The sequence below is a fragment of the Rhinolophus sinicus genome, chromosome 14 (genome assembly GCF_057876585.1).
Source record: "Rhinolophus sinicus isolate RSI-liver-muscle chromosome 14, RSI-T2T, whole genome shotgun sequence".
NCBI lineage: Eukaryota > Metazoa > Chordata > Mammalia > Chiroptera > Rhinolophidae > Rhinolophus > Rhinolophus sinicus.
This window is the reverse complement of record NC_142514.1, coordinates 184,443,132-184,459,337: the sequence shown is the minus strand read 5'-3', so window position 1 is coordinate 184,459,337 and position 16,206 is coordinate 184,443,132. Positions and strand designations below refer to the sequence as shown.

Sequence of the window (16,206 nt, the reverse complement as noted above, 5' to 3'; positions counted from 1 at the left end):
AGACGGCACCCCCCTCTTCCCTCAGCAAAGAATTATTGGGCCCCAAACGTCAGCAGCGCTGATGTTGATAAACCCTGGAGGAGAGGACTGAAGATGGAGCTTTACCCTTTCATCCATCTGGCGTACCCTTCAAGAGGAACCTTCGCTTTGCGTTGGTGCTGACAATGAGCAGCTGACATGGTCTCATGGACTATTCACTTAAAACCCTATGAGGCACATTATGTTACGGCAGGGAAACAGGCACCAGGCGCCAGGCGTAGTGCGTTGATTTGCCCAAGGCCATGCAGCTTTCTGGGGAGCCAGCAAATGCACCCACCTATTCCTGCTGGCTACATATTGATGCTGTCATTTTACTGAAGTGTTATTTTCTTTCACCTGAGCTATGGTGGTTTTACATTGTTTTAGATGGTTAGAAGAAATTTTACAAAAATCTTTGTTTTCCTTATTTCATTTGTGCTCTAAATTCAGTAGCTGGTTTGATATTATGCTGTCTTCTATTTTCTCTGTGTCCAGCCCTTTGGACTTCAGGGTTGTTTTTCTGCTGAGGTACTGTTTATGTTGTGAGTTTTCTTTCTCTACTCATTTTGACTTTTAGATGATGCTCTTGAAACTCCTGGGTCCAGGCCCTGAGCCTTCGGGAGACCTAGTCCTGTGTGTGTCCGTGTTACTGTGGGTAGTTTACAGTGGTTTCAGTGGCTTTTTTGCTTTTCAGCAAAATACAGTTGGTTAGGTGCAGACCAGGTAACTAACTTTCCATCCTCATTTAGCAGATGGAAATCTTAGTGTTAAAAGTTTGTCTGGAGCAGGCAGTTTCTCGGAATTATTGTCTGAGCATTGAGCTGACTCACCAAGATACGAATCCTTTCCCAACTGATTAAAAATTGTAGATGTTTTGGATGGATGAATGAGAAAGCAAATGTGGTATTTACATACAATGGAATAGTATTCAGCCTTAAAACAGGAGATTCTGCCACGTGCTACCACATGGATAAGCCTTGAGGACCTTATGCTAGGTGAAATAAGCCAGTCACCGAAGGATAAATATTGTATTGACTTCTGTGAGGTCCTGGAGTAGTCAGATTCATACGGACAAGGTAAACTGATGATTGCCAAGGGCTGGGGCAGAGGAGAAAAGGATGGGGAGTTCGCGTTTAATGGGTACAGTTTCAGTTTTACGTGATAGAAAAGCATTCTGGAGATGGATGGTGGTGATAGTTGCACAACAACGTGAATGTATTAGGTTGGTGCAAGAGTAACAGGTTTAAAGGGTTAAAAAATTGCAAAAACTGCAATTACTTTTGCACCAACATAATACTTAATGTCACTGAACTGTACACTCGAAATGGTTAAGATGGGAACTTGTTATGCATATTTTTCTACCACTTAAAAATTGGAAAAAATATATAGATGATTGACATTAGAAATGTCCTCTTTCAAAACGTTGGACTGGACTCTCCACTAAGTTGTATCTTTATAGCATGGATTGTTCTTACTTATAAGGCTGTAGAATAAAACAGGAATTCAATAACCTCTTTAAGACCTGCTGAGCCCATAAATGAAGGAGGCAAGCCATTTGTAAAGCTATTTAAATACCTGTTGCTAAAATAAAAACTATATTGTACAGTAAACCACTACCTAGTAAAGTGATTTTACTCCAAAACTTGAACAGTTATTTTCTGTGGCATAAAGAGTTGGAAACATTGAAGTCCTCTGAGATGCAAATACAAACGCTGTCTCAGAGGCTCTCTCCTGTACATTCATTTGCCTTATAACTTGTAGTTAAAACTGTTCTTCAGCAAAATTACCAACTCCTTCCTGTTACAGACTGAGTACGAGAAGCCCAGGTGCCCAGGACCGTACTGCGTATGCCAGCTTCCTGATGCTGCTGTGTTCCAGCGGGTCACATGATACAGCTGGAACACATCACGTCTACTAGGCCATTCTGCTGCTGCCTGGGGCTGAGGGGGTGCGGCTGACGTCATCGATTCAGCTGTGACTTCCTTTTACACATGGGTTACATTTACAGTCTATGAACTATTCACAGCAACCAGAGTTCAATAGTTTTCATAGCCAACACTGATGGTAGTAGTCAGTGTTTTTGGTAGGGTGGGTGAACAGTGGCAGGATTTGTGTCGCAGACTTTGTTTCCTCTGTGTGCTGTGGATCACGTCTTGCCCCTGTGGCATTATGGCGGCTGGAGAGGGAGTGATGAGTTTCAGCGCCGCCGTGGTGTCCCGTCCTGAAGGACTGCGTGTTAGAAAGTGGGGAGGTGGCAGGATCCCTTTCACAGCCCGCATCCGGTGGCTGCATCCACCTTCCTTTGCTTCCTCACATGGTAGTTGGGTTTTGTTAGCTGTGTTTCATTCAGTGGGGAGCATTCCTACCACCTCTGGCCTCCCAGGTAAAGTACAGCTGTGCGTAAACAGTGAGCTGATCGGCCTGTGAAGTCAAGGGTATTTCCTCATTTCCTCATAGTGGAAAAAAGTCTGTTTTCCTTCTCCCTCTTTGAAAAATTTCCAGTCTGCCAGTAAGTCTGGAAATGAGTGCTAAATGTTAGAGTAACCTGTTTGGTAGTCATCTAGTAGCGAGTTAAGAGGAACTTAATTAATGTTGAACCTTGGCTGATTTGGGGGTTTTGAGGGTTTGCCCTGGGTGTAAGTAACATGCAGATTTCCCCCAGATGCTTTCCTAAGATAATCCACTGTTGGAAAGGGTTGTGTTGCAGGCCCTGGAGCATTGGGCTGGTAGAGGAAGACAAGTGCGGGGAGAAAAACATCAAGTTGGCTAAATCTAGAACTTTCTCTGAAGTTGAAGGATGGAAAATAATCACCAAGAAGCACATTTGTTGTGATTTAGATTTGTATGGATGAAAAACAGTCTGGCTTTTTAAAGGGCTAGATCAAGAAATTCAGGGCTGAGGAGGCCTGGGCTTGAAAGTCCTGAAAAGTGCCCAGAATATTGTCTGTTATGTGACTAGAGGAAGGAAATTTGCAGTTAAGGTTCAGTTAAGTGCAGCCCAATTTACTGAAAAATTTTGTTATTCTTTTAAGAGAAAGTAAAACTAAGAAAAATCAAGATTGTTTTAAGAATTAAAAACATTCCCTGGTATGCCTTGGAAGCAATTTTTATTCGTTTTAACATTTTTTGAATAGGTAACCTGTGTACTGGTTTAAAAATTCAAACGGTTCGAAAAGGTGTGCTGTAAAATAAGTCTCCCACCTCTGGCTACCCCAAGCCCCTTCTGAGAGGCAAGCACTGTTCTGCGTTCTTAAGTATTTTTCCAGAGAGCTCAGGCTTTACAGGGACCCTATTTGACTAATGAGAGCTGATTTGGCCTAAGCTGTTTGTCGATTGTGAATAAGGACCCTGAGAATTCCTGTAGGGTGTGTGTACAGTTTGTGGGCAGGTAATTAATGCCTGAAGTATGGCTGTGGCATTTTACTATTTTCCCCTGTCCTTTGACCCAGAAAACCCAACTTTAACTAAAGGATCTCGTCGGATTGTGCATAAAGATTGGCATACAGTTTATACATATTGTAGAATTGTATAGAAGTAAAAAATAGTGGAAAAAACTCAGTTATCTCCAGCGTGGTTAAACCCTGCTCTCTCTTTAAGAAAAAATGCTGTGCATGATTAAAAATCACATTTTTGGAGTGGCCGGTTAGCTCAGTTGGTTAGAGCGTGGTGCTGGTAGCACCAAGGTTGCCAGTTTGATCCTTGCATGGGCCACTGTGAGCTTTGCCCTCCTTAAAAAAAAAAATTATTATAAGTGGAAAAGGAACATTATAGAGTATCATAGTCATGATCCTGGTTTTGATGGAAACAAAAGGAAAAATAAGCTTAGGAAAAGTACAGAAAAAAATACATACACACACACACACACACACACACATATACATACACATACATACGCCACAATGTTCAAAGTGGTTATGTTTGAATAATAGAATTTGGGTAACTAATTATCTTTTTTATTTTTGGGGTCTTTCAGATCCAAGTGAACATGATTTTTTTGGAACATGGATTATAAAATCTGAAAGTCAAGCAAATTAGTATATGTTAAAAGCAGCCTACTTTAGTTGCTTCATCAAAATTGATCAAACTTAGTGGAGTTTGAAAAACATGCCCAGTCACTTAAGGTCCTTGTCACCTGTGGCGTGTAGGTAGACCTGGACTATGACAAAAGCAGCCCTGTGCTGTGTGGCTCCATTTTCACAAGCTCGTTTTCTTTAGTGTGAGCTAGTTAGCGGTCGGTCCTTCAGTTTGGGGTTGTTCTTTGTTTTGATTTGTATGTGTTTTCAGATATCCTTTATGTTCTGCATGTGCTGTCATTTATTTCATGAGTCAAGTGATTCTTAACTGTGAGGTAATCCTTGATTGGCTGCATATCAAGAGAAATTGAAATGATTGTTTTCATGTCTGATTAGCCATGTATAAGAGAAGCTGGGTGGGGTTAGTGAAGCGCACACGCGCAGCCAGGTCAGGAGGGCGTCTGTTAGACTTCCCACCAGCAGTGACTGCGCTCCAGTTTCCTTCCTGCCCTGGGTTGCTCACATGTGTTGAATGTGTACATTGAATGGGTTATTTCATTTTATTTGGTATTTTGCTTATGCAAGTATCTTGTGCCTCCTAAATTGAGTTATGACATGTATTGTTTATCATCAAGCTGTTCTGCCAGATGATAAAGTTTGTAGTTTCAGACTTCGTTGAAATCCTTGAGAGTTCCTGGGGTTCTAGTTGGGGGATTTTTGATAAGTTATACCGTAAATTGGGTTGTTGGATTTTTGCTACCATTTCTGTGGCATATCTTCCCAACGTATCTTCTTGTTCCTAGTCATTTTATTTGGCTCAATGATAACGGGCGTTTTTTAGGGGATTTCTCACAGTTTGGGTCATCTATGACGGTGACCTTCATTTATTTTGATTGCCACAAAAAAATAATCATTTACTTCCTCCCACTAAAGCCTACTGAGTACAGAAAATACAAGAGATGAAGGATTTCCAGGTTGTGGGCCTGTTTCTAGCTAAGGTTGGCCCTCCTTCCTTCCTTCCTTCTTTAGAAGTACGGGGATAAACTTTGAATGCAGTTACACAACTTAGAACAGTAGCTCATCTGTTTGGTCTCTGTTGGCTGAGCTTTCAGGAGTATGTGACAGGAAGGAGAACGAGGGCTGTTAACTAATGCCTGTCCTGTGGCTGTGGAGCCAGAAGCCCTTGCTGGCTGTGAGTGGACAAGGCAGGGCGATTCTGATAAGCAAGCGTGTGAGGCGCCCTGAGCTGAGAAGAAAGGTTCGAGTTACTTGGCTCCCGTCTCCACACCTTCCACCTGCTTTGCAGCTTGCTTCCCAGGACCTTGGGTGTCTTTGTCGTTCTGCTCTTCCTTAACTGGGGACATCATTTTTTTAAGCTATTGAAAAAAAATTATTAAATAAGACTTTTATTTACATCTGGGAAACATTTGTTTCCATTGGAAACACATTCAGGTTTTTTTAATTGATTAAGAGAATCATTATACAGGAAACAAGACAATTTTCTTTTTTGAAAAACAGCTTTATTGAGATACAGTTCGCATTCCACAATCCACCCATTTAAAGTGTACGATTCAGCGGTTTTTAGTATACGTGCAGGTATGTGCAACCATCACCATAATCCATTTTAGGACATTTTCATCATCTCAAATGGAAGTGCTGTCCCCTTTAGTCCCCTCCAGCCCTAGCCCCGGGCAGTCACTAATCTAATTTCTAGATCTATCGACTTCCTTGTTCTGGACATTTCATATGAATGGAATCATAATATGTGGTATTTGGTGACTGGCTGCGTTCACTTAGCAGACTGTAAGGATCACCCACGTTATCGCACGTGTCAGTGCTTCATTCCTTCTAAAATATACACAGCGTACAATTTACCATTTTAAGTTTCCAGTTCAGTGGCATTAAGTACACTCATACTGTTGTGCTGCCATCACCACTCTTCAGCTCCAGGATGTTTCCATCTTCCAAACTGCACCTCTGTGCCCATTAAACATTAACTCCTCCTTCCCCTGTCACCCGTGTCCTGTGAAATTCATTAGCTCAATCAGAATCCCTTGCTAGTTGATTTGTATGTGTTTCCTGGAATGTGGTATATCCTTTTGACGTACAGCCCTGCCGACACCTTGATTTTAGCCCTATTGTCAGGCTTTTGAACTCCAGAACTGTAAGATACTAAATGTGTGTTGTTTTAAGCTGCATGTTTGTGGTCCTATGTTACAGCAGCCATAGGAAGCAAAGACATTTGCTCTCGGCAGGTTTGTACAGACTAGTCCTGATGTAAGGTTCTCGTGCTCTAATGTGCAGCGGCCACAGCCCCTGCCACGTGTTTAGCGTGGCACATGCTGCCTGCCTTCCTTGTCTCTATGTCTCATGGCATCAGACCCTGGAGCCATACGCCTGCATTTGAATCCTGGCTCAGCTACTCCCTTCCTTGCTGTGTGCCTCAGTTTCCTCATCTGTAACATGGAGGCAATACCAGCACCCATTAGTAGGACTGTGGGGAGGATGAGATGAATTCATCCTTGTCTAATACTTAGAATACTGCAGCACGAGGGTTTCGTGACTCTGAGCTCTTACAGGGACTCAGGAAGTCCTACTCTGTGACAGGGGAGTGAATTTTTTTTTTTTTTTTTTTTTTTTTTTTTAGGGGAGTGAATTTGATGGTCGAAAGGTTTAGTGATGTGCCCGAGGTTACACAGCTAATAAGGGGCAGAGTTGGGATTTGAATCTCTGGCTCTGAAGACTGTGGTCTTTCTCTTAGCACGCTGCCTTCCCCAGGAAGATGCAGCTGTGCCTCGGGAGCTTACAGTCTAATTAGGGAGCCAGTCCACCACACCTGTCAGAGAACAACGTAAGGCCGTCATCGAACATAACGGAGGAGTTTGGAGAGGGCAGACTCATGGGACAAGATGCTGCTGGTTGGTGTCATTTTCAGAAAACCTTTATTGAGCATCCATGAGAGTAGAATTGGGGCCATTGAGCCTGAGAACTGAAGTTAGATTACCCTGGCCCTCAGGGAGCCAGCAGGGAAGGTGGTGAAAGCTGCTTGTCAGAGTTGGACTTTGAACTTGGTCTTAGACAGTAGGTAGTCTTTAGATAGTAGAGAAGGAGGGGTTTCCACATTGGAAGAACAGACCTACCGTGTTTCCCCGAAAATAAGATCTAGCCCGACAATCAGCTCTAATGCGTCTTTTGGAGCAGAAATTAATATAAGACCAGGTATTATATTATACCAGGTCTTATGGTAAAATAAGACCGGGTTGTGTATTAATTTTTGCTCCAAAAGACTCATTAGAGCTGATTGGCCGGCGAGATCTTATTTTCGGGGAAACAGGGTAGATGGATGTGGTGATGGGCTGTATCATTCAGCACTAGGTTTAGCTGCTTACAGCAGAAAACTCCAGAGTAACAGTGGCTTAAATAACATAGAAATGAATTTCCCTTTATGTTAGAGGCTCCAGAAGTGGCCCAGCCGGGCCGGTACGGCAGCTCCACAGGCTTGACGGGGATGCAGGCCCCTTTCAGCTCACTGTTCGGCTGTACCTGGGATGTGGTCCTTCTCGGTCTAAGAAGCTTCTAAAGCTGTGGCCGTATGTCAGTTAGGACCCTGGCAAGAAAAGAAACAACACTAGGTACTTCAATATAGGGAATTGGGTGGACAGATGTTAGAAAAACTGAAAAGGCAGAAAGGGAACACAGCAGTGATTAAAGTAGTAACTGCGGGAAGCAGCCCCACTCCTGGGGCCGGGGAACAAAGGGAGGAGGTCAGATGATAGAACCTGGAAGCTCCGAGCAGGGGCCCTCCCGGCAGTGGGGCCACCCTCTGAGGAAAGGGCGCTGCTTGGCTCTTGCCGGCATCTCAGAACTTGAGGCCCATCCTCATGGAGCTGGGCTTGGACCTCTGAGCTGGTACCCCAGGAGGGTGCCCTAAGGCTGGTTCTGGGGTTGCCAAAAGAAGTGGGGACTGGAACAGCTGCCATGGCTTAGCAGCCGTGTTGCTACTGCAGCGCAAACAGGAGCAGCAAGCAAACACATCTTCTCCCTCCTCCTGCCTTCCAGCCCCCCCCAGTGCCCCGCTGGCAGAACCTAAGCCATTCGGGAGCAACTGATCAAGGAGCTACGTAACTGACAGAGGCCAGCATCACACAGAAGCCTGGAGCTCAGACACAATAGCTTAGCTATGGACACACCGGGGCCTCCTTGTTCCAGACAGCAGGCTGGAGGGCAGGGAGAGAGGGCCAGGGTGCACGGGCACGTGTTGTTAAGTTGATTTCCCAGAAGTCACACAAACATGGCATGCCTACGTTTTATTTGCCAGCACTTGGTCGCACGGGCACAGCCAGCTGTAAAGGCAGCTGGTAAGTCGAGTCTTGATGCCGAGCACGTGGCTGCCTGGGTTCTCCTGCCAAAGGCAGGGAGGGGAATGTCTGCCCCTGGAGCAGAACTTTCCAAATTGTTACCTTGGCGCTAATACAGCAGCATTAACAACCTCCAAATACAGATTTTCTTCCTCTTACCCAACCGTTTCTCTTGCTGCATATTTCTCGGCAGTGCTTCTCGGTACGCTCACAATCCCTGTGTGACTGGGCATGTGATGATGTAAATTAGCTTGTATTTTCGCCATCCTTTTGGGAGCGTTGCTTGACTAGACCAGACTGTTCATGGATAGAACAGGGAAAGAGGCTGGTGGCTCCTGTGACTGGGGGATGCCATTCTAGACAGCTGTGTTCTGATTTGCGGGTAACCTCTCTACAAGTTAGGCATATACTGCCATCTGATCCTGCTGCATCTGGAAAGCAAGTATCGACTCAGGATTTACTGAAGCATATATATAGTTGTAGACACTGTCCTGTGATTTTGAATTCTATCTTAGTTTTATATCTGCTGCCTTCATCAGAACAGAAGTTTCTCGAGGGCAGGGACCCGAGCATATTTCAATTTTGTATAACCCTAGCCTAGCTTCCAGCAGAGCGCTTTCTTTCTGCATAGTTCCTCACGATTTATTAACTAGGTAGGATTTATTTAGGGACTCTGGTGTCACTACAGGTGGGGTGCTTCTTGTCTGTAATTCCTGATTGTGCAATATTTTGTATTCCATCACGTAACTGTAATTTCTGCATTAGCCAACTTCCCTCTGTACCCAGTCATTTCCAACCGTGGCAGGTGATTTGTCCCCAAGGCTATTACTTCCTGTTTGGCCCCTGTAAGTTGTTTCTTGTCATCTGTAGTCAAAGTGGAACATGTAGGGTATTGACGTCTTCCATTTCCTCTGAATGCTCCAAGAACCAGTTAATGTTGCAGGTTTTTGAAAAGGTGTTAGTCAGAATCGGTTGAGAAATTTTTACTAACACTGATATGGAAGGGGTAGGTCTTGGAAGTGGACCGCAAGTGAAAATCCTGGAGGGTGTGGTTTAAGTATTGCCCCAAGATTTTAACCTGCTAATTATGGGAATGCAGTATAGTAGAAATGAGGAATCATGGGAGAATGTGGGGCAGGACTGCCTGTGGGATCCCCGTTCCAGGGTGGAGAGAGCTCGGCTCGGCTCCTTGGCGTTCTCTAGAGGCCACTGCCATGTGCAGGGGCACACATGTAGTTCAAAACAAACAAAGAGAAAACAAACCCAATGCCAACCTAGAAGAACAGATTGGGGATTTGCCTGTTTTTAGTGTGGCTGATGGAATTGATCTGAAAACTGGAGTTAATCATTTGTGTTGCAAGTGTCCTGAGAATGAAGACAGCGAGAGCAGTTCTCGTGGGATCCTGCCTTCTCCTCCGTCGTCGTTACCCTAGAAGAGCGTCTTAGCTTACCTTCCAAATGCACACCCTGACTGTCGCCCTCTTCTTTCCCACAGGGGTGGCCTCAGTAACATGCTGTTCCAGTGCTCCTTACCCGACACCATGGCCACCACTGGTGACGAGCCCCGGACAGTGCTCCTGCGGCTGTATGGCGCCATTTTAAAGATGGTGAGTTCCTGCGCTGCTTGGGGACGGGAGGGGCCAGTTCACGGTTTTAATCCTCCTTCCCAAATTACCTGGGAAGAGATTTTACGTACTTCAGTGCTGGTATTAGAGCCATTTAAATATACTGCTCATTTTAATTGGGCTGCACAGTTTGGCTTTTTGTTTATTTGCTAAGAGAATTCCTGTTTTTATTTAATATTAATTAGGAAACTAGTGCAAACATTCCCAGCTTTATATCCAAAGAAGGTAGGATGTTGGTTAAGTCTTTACTAGTCCTTAACGATGCTTCAGTTTTCCATACATTGAGATTTTCAGCTCAGACTTAGGTTCTAATGTGGAGAAGGTATTGTTTTTATAACATAATCAAAAAGGTTTTACAGGATAGTTAGTTCCAGTGGACCAAGTATGATCTCAGTGAAGCTGAATTTATTAACTATCTCCCTTTGAGATTTCTTTAAAACTTTGAATTTGTTAGATTTATAATCTTTCTAAATTTTCGTATTACTTAATTGAATCTAATTTTCAAGTATAATTGTCTTAACCAATTGTAGGACATCCCAAATATCTGTTTTTGTTTTTGTTTTACTGTTTTTACCATTAATTTACTATTTTACTGACCACACATACAAATGTTTGGTGGATATATTTCTGTGGTAGAATTTTGGTATCCATTTAAATCTTCTTTGAAAGGGCCCATTTTTATTTTCATGAAATGGAGACTAGTTTTCTGATTTAATTTTTTAAAACGCTAGTCTCTTTGAAGCTCAATCTGAAAAGAAGGTCATGTCCATGTCTGATAATTTGATTATGTTTAGAAATATTAAGAGTTAAAATTTGCACTGTAGGTATTAATTCATTTTTAAAATTGTCATATGTGACTGACCCTTTTCGCTGGATAATTTTTCCTTGACCCTGTCAAGCTGTGAAGGTGGGTAGGATCTGAAAGAATTGGAAACAAGTTATTAGCCAGCTGAGGTCATGTGCACTTGGCTGAGGAAATCTGAGGCCATTTGTACTTAGGTGCATACAGCTGACCGTGCCCCTTACTGATGATAATACACAGGCAGGAAAGGTTCTTGTGTTATCGTACAGTTTGATTTTTTTTTTTAATTGCAGTTTCTGAAATACACGATTACTGTCCTTTTGGCACTTTTAATGCCATTTTTTCTTTGAGGACTTTTACATTCTATAACAAGTCCCATTTCTGGTCATTTGTGTGTTTTCATTGAAGCAATACTTGAAAAATGCTTTAATTACTAGCTGTTGGAATTGCATGTGATAAGACTATTATTTAAATCTGATTTATGAAGCTTTTGTTTCTATTTATAACTTAAACAGAAGCATTTGCAACATGCACGCTGCACTCCTCCAGGTGCTCGACCCCGCGAGGCATCAGCCCTGCGCTGGGTCTAGAGCCCCAGGGCAGGCAGCGAGGTGAGGGAGGGCTCTGGAGCCGTGCTGTCCAGGGCACGGCACCAGCTCCACGTGGCTGTCGAATAAATGTGGCAGGTGCGGCCGAAGAATGACATTTTACATTTTAATTCATTTAAATTGAAAACAGTCACATGAAGCTTGGTGTCTAATGCTCTGGCCAGCACAGCTCTAGAATGTGCTGCATTACTGGATGGGTAGCTTAGTGAGATCCAGCTACATCGCAGCCTGTGACCTAGTTAGCTTTTCCCTAATAAAGATTCTCTAATAAAAACTACTATCAGTAGTTAATATCTTGTCCTTTTAGAAGGTTTAGCGGTCTAGAATTATTACCGTACAGTAAGTACTTAAATGCAGTAGAAATGTCTGGAAATAGAATTTAACAGAATTCTATGTCCCTATTTATTTTTAAGGAAAAAAGACTGTTGGGTAACTCAGAAAAGTAAATAGCAGAATAATTGAAGCCACTTAAAATGGAACTAACTCTTACCAAACTAATAGAATACTTGCCATTTTATTAGGCAAGTTTAGTTTCCATTCCTGAAACTTCATCTGCTGATAACAGCTGGAAACTACGCCTGAAAGCATGTTGACTGGAAAGAGGAATGAGCAGCTTTCAGGACGGGTGATAAGCGGATGTTGATAGTCTCACAATTGACGTAGGAGACCCTTAGCAAAACTATGAAACCTACAACCTCAAATTTAAATATTTTTGGTCCCCAGGTTCTTCAGGGTTTTTCAGGGGCACTTGTTGCCGGTTCGAATTTCAGACATTAATGACCGATGTACACTGTTGGTCATTGTTAATACTTATATAATATACGAGACCGGGTCTTACATTAATTTTTGCTCCAGAGGACTCATGAGATAGAGCTGATGGTCCGGCTAGGTCTTATTTTCGGGGAAACAAGGTACAGTACAACTTAAATGTTACATTTTCCTTTTTTTTTTTTTTTGATAACTCCACCTTAGATGAAAGCACACACATTTCTATATGTGTATGTGTATTTATACAAATATAACTAGTATTCCCTAAATTGGATATATAAATGCAGTTGTAGCATCCTTTTAAGGTGGGTTAAAATCAGCTTCTTTCTGGAAAAATGTTAATTGATGACTGCACATAGTAATAGACCTGTGTATTTTCTCAGAATATTTTGCTGTTTTACTTAATTATATGATAGACCAATTTAGTTCAGTATGTCCCCTCTTTCCCTTTCTCCCCCTTGTTTTCAGCTTTTGAATTGTTTTACCTCTGTGAGAATCAGATATTACGTAGAAATATTTCTTTGATTTATATTTACAATCATTTACAAGAGACTTGGTTTAAAATAATTAGATGCTTCTCAGCTTCCTCGTTTTTCTTCATCTTGGTGTTGCGAGATGTCTTACTTCCCTTATTTCCATAGTGGCAATGAAATGACTGCTCATTGGTGCAGTTCGCTAAGGGTTAAGTAGCAGAAATCCCGAGGTAAAACCTTCCCATTGGGCTAAAGCCCACAGTTCCTGTCCCACAGATAGTCCTTATTTCCATATGAAATGAGCCATCAGCAGACTCCAGAGGTCTTGTTTAGGATTTGTTCCTTTCAGGGGCTTAAGAAAAGTCCTGTGTGGGACAAAGGAGAAGAATGGGTCCTTTTGGACTGTAAAACAAGGTAAAACACACAGCTTTGAAAAACAGCTATCCAATATTATTGGTAGGAAATTATTAAACTAAAATTACTGGTCTGATCTTAAAACAGTACATGTCAATATAGTTTAGTGTCTATTTCACAGGCACTAGTTTTAATTTCAGTGAGGAGGAGGTTATTTTCATTTGCTGTGTAGACAATGAAAACCGAATTCAACTATAAAATAGCCCCTAAGTCGGATGGTTTAATAGGAGTTTTGAAAAGTACTAGTTTAGCTTTTGCCATTGTGGTAAGAGATGTCACTGCTAGAAGAGAGCTTGACACGATAAAATTAGCTATAAATGTAACCTGATTTTTTTCCTTTCTGATACGGGAAGGAACATGAGCTCTGCAACGTCCAGTAGCAGCCTTTTCAAAGAAGCAAGTTTGGCTGATTATGCGTAACCAGTTTGCTTATTTATCATGAATTGTGGAAGACACAAATGTCAGTATGTATTGGTCATTCCGTGTCACCTGTGCCAGTTGGCGGCAGTCTCAGAGGACTGGTTTGCCCCTTCCTCTGTCAGAACGCTGTGTGAGCCAGGCCCTCTGTGCATGAATGGAGAGATTGGGCCTCACCATTTGGAACCGTCTCACAGGCATGAGTGTCTATGATACACATCAAAGGTCTCGCAAGTGTTGTCTAGGAAAATGTTTTTGTTTAGTTTTTTGAGTAACAGAAGGCTAATATTAGTGCTTGTTTGAGTACTAACCATAATAAAGTCAAGGCATCAAGGCACAACGCAGATATGTGTTAGCTTGGAATCAAAAGATTCAAATTTGGGACACAGTCTTTTTTGAATGCAGAAAACAGAATGGTATCTTCCCCGTTTTCTCTTAACCCCAGTTTAATTAAAAATTAAACCACAGTAACGTATGGAACAATCCATAGATAGTTAATATTAAACTACTGGCTTCTGAGAAATTGACTGCTCGCAAACATTTCTCTGTGGAACTAAGGTCACACTTACTGTCTGACTGATGTTCCCTCACAGAGAGCCCTGCTTGTCCCCAGGGACCGAGAGCCCATCCCTGGGAACTAAATACCGAATTCTGTATTTTTTTCTCATTGTTGTAGGGTTGAAGTTTTGTTTACTCTGCTTTAAAGAAAATCCCCTTGTACTTTGAGTATGGTGTAATTGTATCTATTTCTAAGGCAGTCAAAACTTCCCTCTCAGAAGTGAAACACTTCTAGTATTGCATGTTCCCATTTGGGCTCACCTAGTAGTTCTTCAGTTAGTACTCGCCAAAGGTAGTCTCCAGGTTACTACCTACAACCCTTCCATACCTGCTTTGGTGCCTTCTTTTGATAACTAAATAAACCACAGACTATTGTGTTTAATTTTGACATATTCAAAGTGTCTTTGTCTTGCTGGTCTTCAATGTTTGAGATTTATAGCATGAAGCCAATGCAGATTTCTGGCCCCTGGAACGATGATGCGACCACAGCCCACCCCTCTTGGGAAGGAATGGCTTTGTGTTGGGGGGCGTGAAGGGCACTGGGGGTAATGTACCACTTTAGCTGTATGTGCATGTGTTCTCTGCTGCAGGCTTGTCCATGCGATCGTGCCTGGAGCACTCTGGTTTCCAGGTGACAGACACGATTCACGGTATAGTATGAGCCCTCTGAAGTCGGAGCATTCTCTATAGCTTCCATTTCTTTCTTTTAGTTCTTGGTTTCAAGAAATGCTTTGTAAGAAGAAAGTTGTAATGCTTATTGTTAAGTAGCACCAGGTACAGTTTGTGCTGTGCTTAACCAGGTACAGTGATTAGGAAGATGTCAGAATGTTATGTATCGAATATGTCACTTTTTGATTTGGGGGTGGTTTGGTTTTTTTTGTCCAAGGCAAATCTGATCCCCTTCTTCTGTTTCCTCAGTAGAAAATGTAAACATTTAGTAATTTTAGAAATGTATGGGCCTCAATTTGAGAATTCAATTGAAGTATGAACCTTTTTCTTCCTTCATACCACTTTCAGCATGAAGGAAACATTGTATATATATTGATATTGTGGTCAGAGTTGGAAACAAACTTGTCCTTATTGTGAGTACCCTTTTTCATGTCTGTGCTGGGGCCCCTATACCTTTAGAAAGCGCAGCTGATCCGATGTGGAAGCTGGAGGCTGGAGAAGCCAGGGCGCCCCCCTGCCAACGTGTTGCTTCCCGGAGGACACTTGGGGTGTTTATGCCCAAGGTGCTTCTGCCTCGGAAACCTCAGGAGTCTTGGCAGCAGGTTACCCGGGATCAGACATACATTTTGAAAAGGTCCTGATATGACCTTCTGTACCAAGGCTTCCTTCCACTCACCTCTTTCTACTGACTTATGTGAGCGCGAGTTCTAGTCTCCTCTTGGTACTCGTCAAGTCTTCCAATTGGGCCAAGGTCAAAAGAATCGAATTGGTTTAGAATGTTCCTTGGGATAATTGAAGACACTTTAGAGACTCCCATAAAATGTTAGAACTCACTTGTCTGTTTAAATTCTTACAATTCATATGTGCTCATTAAAAAAATCACAGAAGCTATAATTTAAATCACTGCGTTGTGATCTCACATTTTAATGTATTCGGTAAAATATGTATTTTCAGAAAATGCTGTAAAAAACCATAACAGCAATAATTACAGAATGTTTTCATAGAAACCCGGGAGAAGGAAGGTTGGTAACATTGAGAAGGAAACGTACTGCAAAAATTGTAATTGACAGCCACGTGACTGCTGTACGTTCTGTGGAGTCAGGATTCCCACACTTGCCCTGCCCCAGCTCACTGGAGAGATGGAACGTAGTCCCCTCATTAACAAGGATGATGCCATCCTCGTATTGAGAATTTTTTCTCTCCTAGAGGATGAATTGAGTGTGGTCAGAAACCAGGGTGCATCTCACAAGTCTTCAAAGCCACAGGCTGCACAGTAAAGAAGCCCATGTCACGTTAGGACTAAATGAGGGTCACAGTTACTGAGCGTTCAGAAGACGGCAGCACACGTGTTATCTCAGGGTGAGTACTGGCAGTGGCTTGGGGCTCAGCTCCTGAGGGTGATCGCAGGTCAGTGGAGACAGGCGTGATTTTCCTGGACCACGGCTTAGGTGACCTAGAAGTTGAGTCTAGTTAACATTTGGAT

The 16,206-nt window shown here is 42.6% G+C and overlaps 1 protein-coding gene across 3 annotated transcripts in view; it reads left to right on the top strand.

Moving 5' to 3' along the window:
• The window catches only part of CHKA (choline kinase alpha), a 42,931-nt gene that overhangs the window by 3,986 nt on the left and 22,739 nt on the right, over positions 1–16,206 (top strand). For 2 of the 3 annotated variants that reach the window (XM_074336831.2, XM_019717496.3), the window contains exon 2: positions 9,885–9,996. In XM_074336831.2, coding sequence (XP_074192932.1) covers positions 9,885–9,996 — 112 coding nt within the window. Of the gene's footprint in view, positions 1–9,884; positions 10,001–16,206 lie in introns of all 3 variants that reach the window. The other variant, XM_074336832.2, reaches the window with a different exon arrangement.